This window comes from Dermacentor variabilis, chromosome 4 (genome assembly GCF_050947875.1).
Source record: "Dermacentor variabilis isolate Ectoservices chromosome 4, ASM5094787v1, whole genome shotgun sequence".
NCBI lineage: Eukaryota > Metazoa > Arthropoda > Arachnida > Ixodida > Ixodidae > Dermacentor > Dermacentor variabilis.
This window is the reverse complement of record NC_134571.1, coordinates 203,633,060-203,649,500: the sequence shown is the minus strand read 5'-3', so window position 1 is coordinate 203,649,500 and position 16,441 is coordinate 203,633,060. Positions and strand designations below refer to the sequence as shown.

The 16,441-nt window shown below is 47.6% G+C and overlaps 1 protein-coding gene and 1 non-coding gene across 2 annotated transcripts; both read left to right on the top strand.

The window, feature by feature from the left end:
- The first annotated feature begins 436 nt into the window (after positions 1–436).
- TRNAY-AUA (transfer RNA tyrosine (anticodon AUA)) lies at positions 437–511 on the top strand. Its single transcript has one exon. It is a non-coding gene; the product is annotated as a tRNA-Tyr (tRNA).
- Positions 512–4,029: 3,518 nt separating this feature from the next.
- On the top strand, positions 4,030–10,628 carry LOC142578138 (uncharacterized). The gene is made up of 2 exons (XM_075687542.1): positions 4,030–4,399; positions 9,269–10,628. The coding sequence occupies exons 1-2, from the start codon at positions 4,094–4,096 to the stop codon at positions 9,671–9,673; spliced, it is 711 nt and encodes a 236-aa protein (XP_075543657.1). The 5' UTR covers positions 4,030–4,093; the 3' UTR covers positions 9,674–10,628.
- Positions 10,629–16,441: the final 5,813 nt, after the last annotated feature.

The window sequence follows — 16,441 nt, the reverse complement described above, 5'->3', positions numbered from 1 at the left end:
CAGGAGATATTTTTGTAAATTACCACCCCCAAAAATCTGCGACTTGGGCTGTACAAGATCAGCTGTCTATCGGCGGATATCAGGTATGGGGACATTGTTTTCCATATAAATTCGACCACTGCACACTTTTCACATGGTATTTGAAGTTCGTGTTCTTGAAAGTAGGATTCGTGTTCTCGAAAGGGCCTCCCTTCTGAAGTCGCGCGTGAGGCTGCAGTCGCGTCACACCCGACGTCCAAATACATATGTCGTTGGCATAGATGGAGAGCCCAATGGTGCATGGAAGCATGTCGGTAAGTCCATCAAGTGTTAGATTGAAGAGCGTTAGGCTCAGTACTCCGCCCTGTGGGACCCCGCGTTTGCTGTAATATTTAGAGGTTGGACCATATTCGATGAGTAGGAAAAGGGACCTCTTTTGTAGGTGGCTACTGTAGCCGCCTGGTTAGCTCAGATGGTAGAGCGGCTGCCCCATAAAGGCAGTGGTCCCGGGTTCGAGTCCCGGACCAGGACAAATTTTTCTTCAACTATGAGGCTTTTCTTTCGAGGAACCCGTATGGGTTTCCATTCTAGCAATTGCTACGAACGGGTGGATGTCTGATTTTCCCTTAATTCATTACTTCTCTCCACCTTGCGGGTTTCCGCAGAAATACTACGTCAAACTCTTGCCTTAGCTTCGTGTTCTCAACAAATTCGACTTCGCCCTGTCATCTGCTAGCCGCCTGGTTAGCTCAGATGGTAGAGCGGCTGCCCCGGAAAGGCGGTGGTCCCCAGGTACGAGTCCCGGACCAGGACGAATTTTTCTTCAACTATGAGGCTTTTCTTTGGAGGAACCCGTATGGGTTTCCATTGTAGCAATTGCTACGAACGGGTGGATGTCTGATTTTCCCTTAATTCATTACTTCTCTCCACCTTGCGCGTTTCCGCAGAAATACTACGTCAACCATTGAATGTTTCAGATAAGTTGTGAGGTGGTCACTTCCTTGCGTTCCAATATCCGAGAACCATTTAACCTTTCTAATGAAGGAGCGTCAAACAAAGGTAAAGTCCAGGCAGCTATTGTATATAGTTCCACGCAGAATGGTGGGGCTCCCATCTTTTAACAAACACAGTTCTTGTTTGGAGGCAAATTACACTAATCTGCCCCTCGAGTTTATCTTAAAGCTTCCCCAGAAATCGTGGTGGGCATTAAAATCGCCAGTCATCACCCTAGGCCGCGGAGTCACTGTCTTGATTTGCCGTAACCGCTCGCAGTCCAGCCGATTTGAAGGCGAAATGTAATAATAATAATATTTGGGGTTTTACGTGCCAAAACCACTTTCTGATTATGAGGCACGCCGTAGTGGAGGACTCCGAAAATTTCGACCACCTGGGGTTCTTTAACGTGCACCTAAATCTAAGCAAACGGGTGTTTTCGCACTTCGCCCCCATCGAAATGCGGCCGCCGTGGCCGGGATTCGATCCCACTACCTCATGCTCAGCAGCCCAACACCATATGCACTGAGCAACCACGGCGGGTCAAGGCGAAATGTAGGCCACAACTACTGCCAAATTGAGCTTGCCTTTCTTCAGTGTCACACGCACGTACTGGTTTTTATGGTCAGGTTGCACTTAATGATGGACATACCTAAGATGACGTCGTATCAAAACGATGTCCTTGCTGCATTCTCCGTGAGTGGTGGACATGGAGCACTATTACACATACAGTTTGATATGAGCTGATAGGGGCTCACAGATGACAAATAGCGGGGAACTGATTCATAAACACAAACTCTCCAAAGTCCGACAAGCGTGACTGCAGTTCTCTGGCATTCCTCTGAAATATCGACGCGTTCCGGGCCTCACCACGAATCGACAGCTTTTGGCGAGCCACGATTTGAACCGAGATCTGCAAGTACTGCTCTAAAAGTGTTCAGCACCTTTAGCGTGCTTTGCGCAGACGAAGATTTCTTGTTGTTAAGTATAAGCGGAATGGCATTCATGAAAGGCCGCAAAATGTTGATGACTTGGAGATCATCATCCAGCTCTGCTTCAACATTTGCCGAAGCTCTCAAGGTCGGTGCGTTTTGATGTAACTGAGCAGTGCGTTTTGCCCTCGGTAGCTCAGACCATTCTAAAGGCGGGGCGAGACTTTGCGCTTTGTTTGTTTCGATTGTATCCGACTTGGTTGTGGTATGCGCTGATGCGGCAATTCTTCGGCGGGAGATGGCGTGTCACTATCTGCAGCTGCGGTATTTCGTGAACGTTCTCGGCGCCACTGTCGACATCGCCGCAGAGCGGCAGCAGCCTCTCTATGCGTTAAATTGTCCCGCACCATTCATTTGAGAATCGCGAATTTCTTCCGCACACGCGGGCAATCCTTTGATGAGGCCTTCTGAGCACTTCTGAAGTTAGGGAACTTAGAACATCTGTGCTGTAGGCGTCTTCGGAATAGGACTCAGAGCACAGCGGGTACACGATGTTGTTCACGCCGACACTTTTTACGTCGTCAATCGTGCAATCATTGAAGACTGGAGGGGCTTGGGCCCGAATGGTAGTATTGCATTGCGGACATGTCCTACTCTGACGTGGGCAGGAAGGCTGTCTGCTTCAAACAAAACGTTCCCACAGCGTGTGTTTCCTAGTCTGACACCTTTGTAATGAAAGTACCTTCTGTCGTTGGTTTGATCAGTAATGACAAGTCCTCATTCGGTAAGGCAACGTGGACGTCATAAATGACGCTCGCAATACTATCGCTGCCTGTAGGGATCAGTGATCGCATCTTTACATTATTGATCTCGGTCATATTAAGTAGGCGTTGTAGGGCGCCTCGGTGTAACACGTCAATCGCTAGGAAATGTTTCCGCCAGTTTCTTGTCGTTTTTAATCTCATTTGGTGTGATTTTCTCAAGCAACGAAGAGAGCACCTGTTTGTTTAGGAGCCGCAAATTGGTCGCCGGGTCTGCGGGCATGAAGAGCACAGTGTGCGACCAGTGCTGCGGTGCACTCCTTATGGTACAAGCACGCGCCGTTGAAGTTGCCTGCAGTAGTCTTCTTTTTGTTTGTCTTCTCATCACCATTTTGAACTCATCGTTCTAGAAGTCGTAGCTGTCTGTGCATAGCTCAGTGGCCTCGCTCTCTTCATCGCTTGACGCGCTTCCACGTTTCCTGAACGTTATCCAAGAAGTTCTCTTCATCCATTGCCGCAAGGAGGGAGCGGCAGCTCTCGGAATTGCAGAGAAATAAAGCGAAAGAGCAGAGACAAAAGTACAAGCCTTCTGTGAAAGAATCACTTCGTCTTCCTCTGGTGCTTTTCCAAAAATCCGTGCAATGTATAGACGCAAGGTAACTTTCACTATAAGGCGCAAGTCTATCACATTCAAGCAAATTACATTGAAAAAATCAGTAGTGATTTCGAGAGTAAGAAATCGCTCATATGGGAGATTTTAGTCTAAGTTGCAGGCTCTGAAAGCTCTTTTATTTTTCACGGGAGTTGTAAGTAAATACCGCTGCACCAATAACAAAAAACCTTACTGTATTAGTTCAGCAGGCAATCTTCAGCGTTACGCAATGGGATTACTTCTATATTAACCTTCTTGCAGAACCACGTTTCACTTACCTCAGCAAACTTTGGAAGCACGTTATTGGCAATAATTTTTTCATAAATATATAATGGTAAGTGACTGTGACAAAGAAAGTAAATAGTCATAATTTATTATGAGAAAATCTGGCTTGAGTGACAGATCTCGGATACTCGATGTGGAATGTTATCAGTTCGCGAGCTTATAGTATGCAGGTTACCAGTACGACAGCATTATCACCCGAATAGGCCTACATCTCGGTGCTTGTCATTCACGCGCTTCGTATCGAGAGGTAACAGTGGCAAATGGCAAACCTGAAGCGATTACTCGAGGGAAATAATTTTTAGTAAGTGTGCCACTTCAAGTATACACTGCCCGTGCGTCCTAAGCTGCTGCCACCGCCACCGTTCCCACGCCCATGCTATCTTACCACGTTATCACACCCCACGTGATCGCAAACAAACGCCCGCTTTCGCAAAGCGCGGTGGCCCAGTGTCCAGTGAAGCCTTGACATTGCCTCTCTTCCGCTACCTCTGATGGCCGCCACGCGTGATGTCGGACGCCGAGCTCTGCACCGAATGACCGGCTCGGTCAGCGGCGTCAATTGGCGCCCGACGCTTTTCAAGGACGAGGTGACGTTGAATCGTTACGCCTGCTCTATCTGTTACGTTCTTCCAAGCACGACGTCCGTGCTTCCCTGTTCGCACGGCTTGTGCGAAAAGTGCTATGCTGGCTGTGTCATCGATGATGGCGGAAGCGTCTGTCCCCTGGACGGAGAGTCGTTCTGCGAGGACGAGTGCCAGGAGGTGCAGCTTCCAGCTAGGAAGAAGCAGGGCCTTAAGGTGAGTACCCTCCCTCTGTCGTCGCCTTAGCAACGAGGGCAAGTCGGACGACGGTTCTGTTAAGAGGCTTTGCGTTGTGGTCAAGCGCGATTCTCCTGAGCCGCTATAAACAGAAACAGACAAAACGGAAAGCAACGAAGGTTAACCAAGGTCACGCCTTGTTAGCTACCCTACAACTGGTGCTGGGTGAATGCGTACAAGAAAAGAAGATAAGAAAAAGACGTGGTTAGTGTGAGCGCACTAGCAGAGAGTGTTTCCTTCTGACCGTCACGGGCCTTCCTATAGTCCAGTCGCCTTGGCAAAGTGCAACGGGGCTTCATTAGCGTTATGATTTGGTAGTGGTAGTGTTCTGCCTTATTGTTTTGTTCGTTGCGTACATGTTAGCGCACATGTGAACTTATCTTATGCCGGCTCCCAGATGCAATGCTCGGCCTTGACGGTATGAAGATCAATAAATATATACCCACGTGTATGCATCCTCCACAGCTAGTTGATTCGGATGCCTTTCACGTGCTACTCAGTGCTTAAGTCAGTTATTCTGACGTATTCACACATAAGTTCATGATGCAGGTCTGCCGCGCCAATGGTTGGAAAGCACTCTCATGTAGCGCAAAACGATTCAGGAACCTGAGAGTGTATGTCGCAAGATTTTTTTTTGTGAGCGCGGTGAGTACCGCTTGTCTGCTCTATCATCGCACAGTACAGTAGCTTTGGCCAAGGTACCACTAGCTTTCCTCTGAGAGCGGTCTGTTATCTAAATGACTCATACTAGCTCGGTGAACAAATCGTTGAGCATCGAAGCATTGGCAGTGGCACACAAGGGGTTTTCATGTTGGGAAAACGGTAATATTTTCGCACTTTTTTTACCCCGAAATTAATATACACTTGCTCAGCTGTGTTGAGTATCACGCTATGGTCAGTAAGGAGCGCATAAAGAACGCATCTTCGACCAGTTTGTCTTTTCACTTAAATGCAATTTAGAGTTAACAGATGGGTTTAGTGCCCTTGCGTATGACAATAAATTTGAACCACTATTACACATATCGAAACAGTGCTTATAAGTCTGTAAGCTGAGCGCTCTAGCGTGCTTGAAGTCGAGAGTCCTGACCACTAGTCCACGTCGGCATTCTACTGCGATAAGCCACAAAAAGATGGTTGAGTGAGCCGAGAGTGTTCGTCTTGGAGCTGCGCACAACGATGCGCCGTGGGAAAGAAAGCGCTTCGACGCGATTAGGCAAAGGATGAAGGGTGTCCCGTTGTGGAAATCTGGAAGCAAATGATGCCTGTAGTGAGTTCGGAATATCTTTATTGGTGGAAATTGTACCCTAAAAATTCATCGTGGTGGCCTAGCCAATGTGACGTTGCTCTGCTGAGCTCGCACTTGCTGACTTGATTCTGGCCGCGTTTCGAAGGGTCGAAGCACTAAAACGCTCGTTTACTTCAGTCTGGATGCACGTTAAAGAACCCCAGGTAGAGAAAATTATTCCAAGGCTATGCTGCGCCTCATATACCAGATTGTGGATTTAGCATCTATAACAGCACAATTTTTGTGCCCCCGAAGACGAGCAACACTCGAATCGCGACGCTAGCGGCGAGCAGAGTGGCCGGTGGTGGTCAAGGCTGAACCGACGGGTAAAGTGTACACGTTATTTACACATGCATCGCGGTGCATATCCGAGTAATCCTTCGCGTACGTTCTAGAAACCACGACACTATTCGCGTCGCGCGCGCAATTTTATGACACAGGACCCCACTACAAAACCGGTGGCAACAATAAAAGAAGCAATTGGAACGCATTTCAACGTCTAGTTGAAAGTAAATGAAAGGCAATGTCTTCCTGCCAGAGTTGGGAGTGAGAATGGTGTGTATGATCTAAGGTCAATTCATATGATCGCGAAGGCCAGGCGCAAATGCGGTTCCAAACTATTGAGGAGCGAGAGCAGGTAGTACGATTGAAGTGCGACTACATGTCGCGGGGCAAAGCACTAGTTGATGAAATTAACCCGTAGTTTACGTCAGCACTGGAAACTTTTCAAAAAGTACAGGCACTATCATGAAAATTGTAAAAGGTGAAGTCAGAGGCAGTTGCTTCCATCGACGAATAATTATGAGCAAGCAACTGTGCAGGTCTTCTGTAGTTTGCTCTGCCGATATTGTATGTAAGAGCGTAATGTCAAAATTCTCATTCATAGCCATGCGAATGACACGTAGCTGGATAGAGCCAACGTAATGTTTTTCGCCGTCACTTGGAGCTACCCGGGATATTTTTAGCATTCCTCCTAATTACATAGTTAGTGTTAGTCAACTACCCAAATATTATGCTGAGATTCAAAGTGTCAACAAAAAAATTGTAGAGCAACATGAAAAACTCCCGATATAGCTTTCTGTTGCTAAATACGTGCTACATAAGCGTTTTTTTACGAGCGTGAAAGGAGCCCGCGAATACAAATTGCCACACAATTCTCAGTTCGAGGCACTTCAGGTGTATTCGCGGGATTCTGTCACACTCTGAAAAGCCCTTTTGTGTAGCAAGTATTGAGCGACGCAAAGCTATGTCGGGAGTTTTTCATGTTCCTCTGCAATTATCTCATTGACACCTTTCATTGATAAGTTGAATCATTAAGACTAAGTATGTAATTAGGTGGAATGCAAAAGATATAACTCCACGTGGCATTTGCATATTTTTCATGCTTGGCTCCAGTTACGTGGGACACCCTACAAAATGAGGGCTGTGTATAGATATGGGTGCATCCCTAATGGACTGTGACGCGATGTTGTGGCGAATGCTTTCATTTACGCTTCATTTGAACTGTTTCCACTTTCAATGCGCTGTCAGTTGGCGCAGGAGACGACTTGGTGCAACAAGCCACGAACGGCAAGCGTTTTTTTTTCCATCCAGACGTTGGCCCCTCGAAATGTAGATAGCGCTGGCATGCCTCTACAACGTTCGGTCTCGCTCGTTTCATGTTTTTTCCCTTTTGTTCTTTAACATAGCTAGGAGATTGGGAAATATAATGAGAGCTTGGTGGCGCAATCCATCACCCAGTTCCAAAGGGGACGCTCATAGCTTCCAACCATCCATCGAGACGCCATTGCAAGTCGTATGGCATTCTATGGAAGCTTCGCTATCATCCGTACACTAACCCGCAAAAGTTTACGGAGCACGGGTTTCACGACAAATGTGGATTTCTTCTCTGTTAAGGCGTAGCGCTTTCTAATTTATTGGATCAGTTTAGTTCGCAAGAACTGCTACTGATCAAAGCTTTTGATGAGAGGCTACGTGCACAGACTTCGCGGAAATTTGGCTCTTTGGCAAATCTCGCGTCTCGTAAACTTTTGCGGGTGACTGTACATACATATACCTTGTATGAAGCGTATAACTTATTGTGACAGACGTGCTGGAGTGACAACCTTCGATCGACGGTGCCTAGAGGTTGACTCGCTTTCGAACATTTTTCGGTCCGCGCATAGCCGACGTCTCGCATCCTCTACACGTTTCTTCTTCCGCTCTTCAAAGTTCGCTTGGTTGAGTAATTTGATGAGGGGTGGCATAGCAATGCGAAGGCCGAGTAGCAAGCGAGAACGCAAGCAAACTTCGGTCTGATGCATTGCCGCTGTTACGATGTAGCGGAATATTACCGGTGCGCGAGCGGCGACGTAGCGCTCTAAAATGTACTAAGTCACTGCGTAACTGCCCTCCGGTCATCTGACCTATTTAGTGATGGGGGTCGGAAGAGCATCGGGCTTTAGACTGAACTATTTGCGACTGCAGATTGACTGCAATATCTCAGGAATTCGCCCATGGAAAAAGCTAGTGTTAGAAACAGACATGACTTACGGAAAAGCCGCAGTAATTCGCGAAGGAGGACATTGTCTTCAAAATTTCGAATACAGGAGGCGCAACATGCATCACGGATAACTGGACAAAGGCGATAATTGAAAAACGGTCATGGACTAAAAGTAAAATTTGCGTCGCAATGCGCTTTGAAGAGCAACGTCCTGATCTGCAAACAAGACATGAAAGCAAAACAAGGGCATAAATAAACAACAAATGAATAAGAAGTTGTTTCGCAGTATGCATACACACGGGGACGGTGACTACACGGAGACACGGGGACGACTTCTGCTTGGCCGTGCGCAGCGCCGCTGTGACTGCGAAACACCATCGGCCACGACTACGTAGTGCAGGTTGCCAAGATGTCGGAGTATCTTGTGGGGCCCAAAATATGGTCACAAAAGTATTGCATGAAGCCCACTACGGCCTGTGGGAATCCGAAGAGGGTCACATGGCTGGTATTCCACGTGGCGCTGTCGAAGATTGTCAGGAGTCGGTTCTCTTATGGTTTTCGATGCGCAGTCGGGCCGGGCGAGCTGTCGGGCTTCTTTGGCACGCCAGTGGTATAGGTGGTGACGTCGAGATTTTCTTCATCGCTGACGTTCGGTAGCATGGAGTGTCTTGTCTACATTTATTTGCAGGATTGCATGACTTAGCTCCACATAAAAGCCGTTCCCCTTTCGGAGATTAAGAATTCTGGGGCACCATGGTTCAGGAAGATGTTCTTGACGAAGAATCTCATCTCGAACCATCTTTCCCGCGCAACCATGTGACAGAGCTAAACTCGATGCGCTCGATGTGCTCGTTTACGCACTGCACATGTTACAGTTTTACTTTGTGGGAAAATTAGGTCGGTGACTATATGCTGCAACTTATTCATGTATGGCATGGAAAATTCAGCCATTATCTTGCTTGATAAAGTGTAGGCGGATTATCAGATGTTAGAAGTGTAGAGTTCTGAAGATTGCTTTTCTTAACATGAATATTTTTCGCCATTCCCCGCTCCCTCTTCCCCTTATTTTTTTTTCTCTCAGGCCTACTGCTGGAACGAGCCCTACGGCTGCGAATTTGTCGGCTCTCTGGCGGCGCTGCTGCACCACTACGAGGATGACTGCACCTTTCACGCGTTCCCGTGTCATCAGTGCGGCGAGAATATCATGATAGATGTGTTGGCTGCCCACTACATGTGTCGGTGCGGCAACATATCCTCAAGTGCGGCACTCGACGAATCTCCGCTATGGGACGACGCCTCCGTCGCCAGCCATGACGTCACCGTAGCTCGGCATGAAGCCGACGAGCAATCGCTGTGCACGCGCGAAGAAGACAGGATCACCGCGCTTCAGCGCGCGATCGACACACTCACGTCAATGACCGCAACCATAGACGCAAGTCTCGACGAGACAGAGGAGAAGCTTGAGAAGCTGGAAATGGAGGGTTAGCTGCCAGCCTTGTGACTGTAAACGACGTGTCGCCAGCCGCCGAGGTATTTTCTGTGACAACCGGCTATGCCTCGCAACTGCAGCAACACGCGTTTATTTCTTTATTGTAAAGAGGTTTCCGGCCACTAGAAGGCGAGAGGCCACAGCCGGAGCATGTCCTGTTTTTCCACGGTAGCAGTGGCGGGATGTGATGACGAACATCCTCCGTAATTGAAATTATTTTATGCGATTTGCTGCCGCCTCAATGGAGCTCATACTCTTCTACATATAGGAAGCTTCCTGTACTAGTACAGGGGCTGAAAACTTAGTGGTTCCTGCTCCAGAACTTCAAGATGGCAGAAGGTTGGGGCATGTGTGCTCGTCATTTAATTTGCAAAAGCGAATGAAATGTTTTATCGTGTTTTTATCATATGTTTTATCATATTTTATCATAGCAGGCACAATCATTGAGTGGAAGAAAACTAAGGCATTGATTCGCACGACTCTGATTGTATTGCAGGCCAGAGCATAAGAATAAAATATGGAAGCTAGGACGCTAGTGGAAGGCTGATAACGCGATTAGCGAGAGTGTATAGCATGTCGTTAAAGAAACAATATCGCGCAGGTGTAGTCCTTTCGATTTGCCACGAAAGCAGATAATACCATCAGCATCGACCGCAGCCGTATTACGCGTACGATTGTTACCCAAGTCGGAGATCTAATACTTTATTGAAATCGCCACACGTGACTGACGGACGGCACCAGACTTTGTTTCTCGTTCACCGACGCTTCTGCGACTCGTGGAGTGCCATGCGAACTGTCGCCACTCGATTTGCCGATGCATTGCAAGCATTTCCTAGTCGCCTTTTTTATCTTATTGTTTTACTTTTCACAATCACTAAAGATCGCAACATACGGAGACAACGTTGTCAAAAGCTGTGTGAACAAATAAACAACTTGCTGATTGCGCTTCTGATTCGTCGCACGCAGCCAACATGACGAAGAAACCTCGCATACATAGATACATACGTAGCGGGTGCCCCAGTTAACTTCGACCAAGATTTAAAAGAAAGCGAAGAGATCTAGAGAAATCGTACCGACTGCACATTATCGGTAGTCGTGTGCAGTTAGAGCCAGTATTTTTTCATCACGAAGCATTTATTGCCTCTAATTATGGAACTGTTTAATCGTTCCTTGAATCGCAACCCTGTCAATTAGAGTTGTTGGGCACCTGAAATAACCTCCGAATCAAGCATTCATTTCGTGCTGAAGTGTGCCTGGTTAAAAAAAAAAACCGCGAAATATGAGAGATGAAATAGATACGCGCTCGCACGCTGCTACTCAAGCGCCTCGAAGCAAAAAAAGTATACGGCTGCATTCGTTCATTGCCGCATTGTACAAGGCTTCGTCATGTAGGATGGCTCTAGGCTTCTCGACCTAATAGCGTGGTGCGATAAGCGTCAGCATCTGTGGACGCAAGGCTCTTGTGCTCGATCATGAGGCACTCAGGATAGCTTTAACCTTCGCGTATCATGATACGACGTTACAGAAGAAATTCAACCAATGTGAAATAAAGAGTGCGCAAAAGAGCACGATAAAAATGAAGAAATAAGGCACCTCTCGGAAGAACAGAAGAGCTACTCAGTTTATTTGTAAAAAAAAAATTGAACTGAGTCTGTAAGGCGTGTCAGCCGCCCACAAAGAAACATCCAAGGGTGCAATTGGTTTAGCCATTTACCCTGTCTCCTGAACTCCGGGAAAGAGTCAAACAATGCAGCTTTTTACCTATATCCGACTTTCTCGCACGATGCTTTATGTAAGGATAGGGTGACATCATTAAGGTGCGTTAAACAGTCACGTTCAGCACTAGTTTTGAGTGTCCACTGCCACTTACAGGACGTGCTCAAACAGGTTACCTTCTGAAGCCACACAGTACTTGTTCCTTTCCAACACTTGTGCTGTTGGAGTTTCCACCAACGATGTTGGAATCTCGCGGCAGGCTCCGCTTATTTTTGCCTTTAGTGCGTCCGGTGTCGTAGTTCCGCTGCTATACCACGGCATCTTTCACGTAGCCCCACAAGTATACTATAGTCCAGCGGTTTCATGTCCGGCGACCTTGCAGGCCAGGGTACAGGTCTATGCCAGCCAATACACTGTCCAGGGAAAAGTTTGTCCAGCCACGCTCGAGATTGACTACTACTATGCCCAGGAGCATCATCGTGTTGAAACCAGACGTTCCGAATGTGCGTGAGTGGAAGGTTGCAACAGATGTGGTGCAAGGGGCCCTGGAGGATGTCGTTGACGTAGCGTTGCGTCGTTAGTGTGTTGCAAAAAATGGTGGGTCCGATGAAGTTTCCATCAAAAATACCGCGCCAGACATTAATCTACCTCTGGTATTGGTGTAGTGTTCGTGCCAGCCAGTGGGGTTTCCTATCACTCCAGTAGTGCGCGTTGTGAAGATTAATTTCTGCGTTTCTGGAGAAATTAGTCTTATCTGTCCAAAGAACGGAAGTGAGAAAGGCCAGTTCTTCACATTTAGTGAAAATCCAATTGGCAAAGTCTCGACTGTTTTCAAAATCTCGGTCTTCAAGTTTCTGATGAAGGTGTACAGTCTTGGTGAAAAAGCTTGAACCCGCTGTGAACGGCCGGGCAACAGCTGCGCTCCGCTGTCGCGGCGCTGCCGCCGTCGGCGCGGGCCGCTGCTGGCTTGCGCCGAGGACGAAGAGAGCGAGTGAAACATGTCTCTCACTCTAAGCATCCTTTGATAACAGCGCTCGTGAAAAACTAGTGCGGCGAGTGTGGCGCGAACGCGACGGTGGCGAGGCGGAAGCCACTCCACCGGCTATATGATGCCGTTTGCAGCCTACGCTGGATAAGCGGGCGGGGGTCACTAGTGACCACTGTGAAACGCGATACGCTCAAATTTCGCAATTCCGAGTATCGTAATCACCATTTAATGTTTTTCGGAACCAAATTAAAGGAACAACGCTATGAATAGTCCGGGGCATGCTCGAACACGGGTAGTTTGCGAGGATCGTAGCTAAGATCGTACTTCTGCAGCTGAATGATTCGTAATTATGAATGTCACAAATAGCAAATTAATGAAGAAAGCATAAGCTTTAGGGTGGCACCTGCATCTCGACGAAATCACAGGGGGTGAGCATGCCTTCAAGGCATTGCGTGTGGCTTGGTCTGTGGTTGCCCCGAACAATTGCAGCTTGGCCATGTGTTTGACTGTAAACTAGCTAAGGTCTCTGGTTGAAAAGATGCTATGTATAACCGATTTTTTTTAAGCTGACTGTGAAATCCTTTCTCGTAGCGACGAACGGTATCTGAGTAAACTATATTCAAAATACTTCTTCCAGTGAAGCCGTGACAGCGACAGCGACAGCACCGCCTGTGTGACAGCTTCGCTATGCGAAAATCCTATTATCTCGTGACCCTGGTCTACATTACGCGATTCAGACGGGTGATGCTCGATGCAAACGGGATCAACTTATACTGGCCTCATGTGTGCATGAAAGTGGGCCTTATAACGGCAATGAGGCATGTGCACAAAGATACCAAAAAGGCGAGGTTGTGCGCATTTTCCAAAATGCCGAGAGAATGGGTCTAACCCAATCGGCTACTCAGGCAGGGTAAACGTCTTCTAGTCTGGAAAAATTTTCGTAATCTCACTGTGGGTTCAATTAAGGAACTTTAAGGCGAAACGCGCTCGCGTGGTCGTTTCTTAGTGGAGAAGTGCGGTCAACGTATCTGAAATATTTTAGCGGTGGTTACAGTCCTATTCCGAAGAGAGCTTTTGTAGTTGAACAACTGCTACTGGTCTTTTATGAATGAACGATGATTGAATTGCCCACATATTACAATAAAACCTGGAACAATGCTAGACAGCACTGAGAGATGTGTCAGTTTATATTTTATCTTTTGTTTTCATCGCACTCGAAAACACAAATGTTTATCTAAAAGCAGAATGCGAAGGCTCTCGCCTTTCAATGTGTAGGATAAAATTGTAATAGGTAATTTCTATTATTTGGACCATTTATATAGCATAATGCGTTGCATGGAAGCCGGGCACTTTTACCCAGGCGAGCGCATTTATTCACTCGAAGCGCGTTACCACAACGACCGCAAGACGACCTCGCAGCTGGCCGAACGAACGTTGCATTAGTTTTTCACGAGCGCTGTTATCAAGGGATGCTTGAGAGCAAGAGACATGCTTCCCTCGCCCTCTTTATCCTCGGCGCAAGCGAGCAGCGGCGCGCGCCTGCGGCGGCAGCGCCGCGATAGCGGAGCGCAGCCGCTCCCCAGCCATTCACATCAGGTTCAAGTTTTTTGACCAAGACTTTACATGGTACCGGTGCATATGACCTTTTCTTTAAAATCCTCCATACTTATGACCTTGAGGTTCTGGTCTCCGCACTGGCGTCGCGGGCACAACTGTGAGGGTTAGCAGCAAAGAATGCCAAAACGCCCGTTTCCGCTTTTTGAACTACCGTCGCAGTCCTATGTCGTTTTCTTGTGAAGCTACCCGTCTCGCAAAGGACTTCGTACGTTCTAAGTATTGTTGACAGACAAGGGCGTCCTCCACAATGCCACACCCGGAATAGCTTGGCTGCCTTCCTTTTTGTCGTCGGGCTCCGCCCGCAGAGCCAGTATCATTTTAGCCTTCTGATCATTTGTGAAGGGTATGACTGTGTTCTTGAAGAGCAGGTCGCTGGCGTGGTACCGTTGAAATTTCCGGTAATGGTCTACACAATGACACGTGAAGCAAAAATGATTTACCTAATCGATAACACCATATGCTGGCAGTACAGATCAACCAAAACGCATTAGATGGACATAGCCTGCGCAAGGTTTGTTTCTATTAGTAAAGTGAAGAAAAGGAACATACGTTCCAGGCACGCCTATCTACAGAACAAGATGAGTGGGCAAAATTCAGTTCCAAGTGCACCGTCCCGAGAAGTGGTTCTTGTGTGGAAGGAGGAAAGGCTAGCACTATCTTCTGCAGGGAGCACGGCTCAGCGCCAGCAGGGTGGGGATATGGGATTAAAACAGAGAGAGAGGGTAGGAGGGAGAAGGTCGTCCTAGCAGCATCAGAGCAGCCCGGCAGGGAGGGCCCAGTGGTTTCGACCGGAGGCGTAGGCTGAAGTTAGACCGTATAGGAGGTGGCCCAGTAGAAGCGAAGTAGTGGCGAATTAGGAAGCCCGAGGTGGTGGGATGGCCGTGAGGCCATCCTTCTTTGTAGAAATGCCCTATAGTCTCGCCGAGAGCCCCGACGAGTCGAGGTACTCGACGACACTTAGGAAGGCTGGTAGTTGATTACGACAGGGGAAGAGGATATCTTCCTGTCGTGAACATGAGAGCCCCAGGCGGTGGAACTCCTGCAGAAGTCGGCCGCGGTGCTGCAGGTGAGCAGGGCAGGCCAGCAGGAGGTGTTCCAGAGTCTCTGATTCACCACAGGCGGCAAAGGCTGGCGAGGTGGCTTTCCCAGGCGGTGCCTGCGGGCTGCCGTCCAGTAGCAGCCAACTCGCACGAGCAGCAACGAGGCATCCCTTCGTAGGAGGCCGTGCTGTGGAAGAGGCCGTGGAGGCCGGCCCAGGGATACCGTCCGGGTTCCCTGCCTTCGAAATCTCCCCCTCCCCCTTACGGCTCCGCCACGCTTATCAAGGCGTCAGGGGCGTGTTCTCAGGACTACGCGACCATCACATAGCGTGTTGCGCTGTATGGAGCAGCCGCCGCCAGTAAAGTCGTGTATCCATGGCTATTTGCTTGGGCGTATCCATTTCCTATTTTGGATGTTTCGCGCGCTATTTATTTTTCTTCTCGGAAGAATCAACGAGGCAAAGCTGTGCACGAAACAAATGCTTGATTGGGAGGTTACTTGAGGTGCCCTAAAATTTTGTAATAGTATGTTTGCGATTCAAGCATTAATTAAGAAGATCGCAAATTAAAATAAATTATACAAGTAATACTTCGTGATGAAAAATATACTGGCTGTAAGTACACACGACTACGGCTACTATGCAGTCGGTAGAATTTCTCTAGAGCTCTTGGTTTCTTTTTCTTTTTATCTTGGCCCAACTGGGACACCCGGTATACACAAAGAAATACTGAGATATAATACATATATGAATATACACTCATACATAATATATATATATATATATATATATATATATATATATGTTCTCATGGCTGGTCACCCGTTCGCCTTGGGCGCGAAGTCGTGGATGGGGTATACCAGCCAGTTGGTCGTTCTGTACAAAAGCGAACACAGCGAAGGAGTCAGAGTCGGGAGAAAGAAAGAAAAAAAAATATTTATCGACTACCAATGACAAGAACATTAAAAGACAGACACAAACACGCAAAAACACAAGAACGCTAAGAACATGCACTTAATCGAGATCAGCGATGAATACAAAGGAAAAACAACGAACAGTTAACAGTAAATATAGAAATTAACACTGCACAAAACACTTAACGGTGGTCAACTAAGCAGAATTCTTCATCATCATCATCATCATCATCATCATCATCATCATCATCATCATCATCATCATCATCATCCGGGTTACGCCAGACTACCCCGGTCATGTACTAATTGTGGCCATGTTGTCCCTGTGAAGTTCTTAATCTCATCCGCCCATCTAACTTTTTGCCACCCCCTGCTACGCTTCCTTTCCCTTGGAATCCAGTCCGTAATCCTTAACGACCATTGGTTATCTTCCCTCATTACATGTCCTGCCCCGGCCCATTTCTTTTTCTTGATTTCAACTAAGATGTCAT

Coding starts and splice junctions, on each gene's coding strand:
- LOC142578138 (XM_075687542.1), top strand. CDS start 4,094: ATGGCCGCCACGCGTGATGTCGGACGCCGAGCTCTGCACCGAATGACC. Junction 4,400..9,268: donor GGAAGAAGCAGGGCCTTAAG/GTGAGTACCCTC, acceptor TTTTTCTCTCAG/GCCTACTGCTGGAACGAGCC.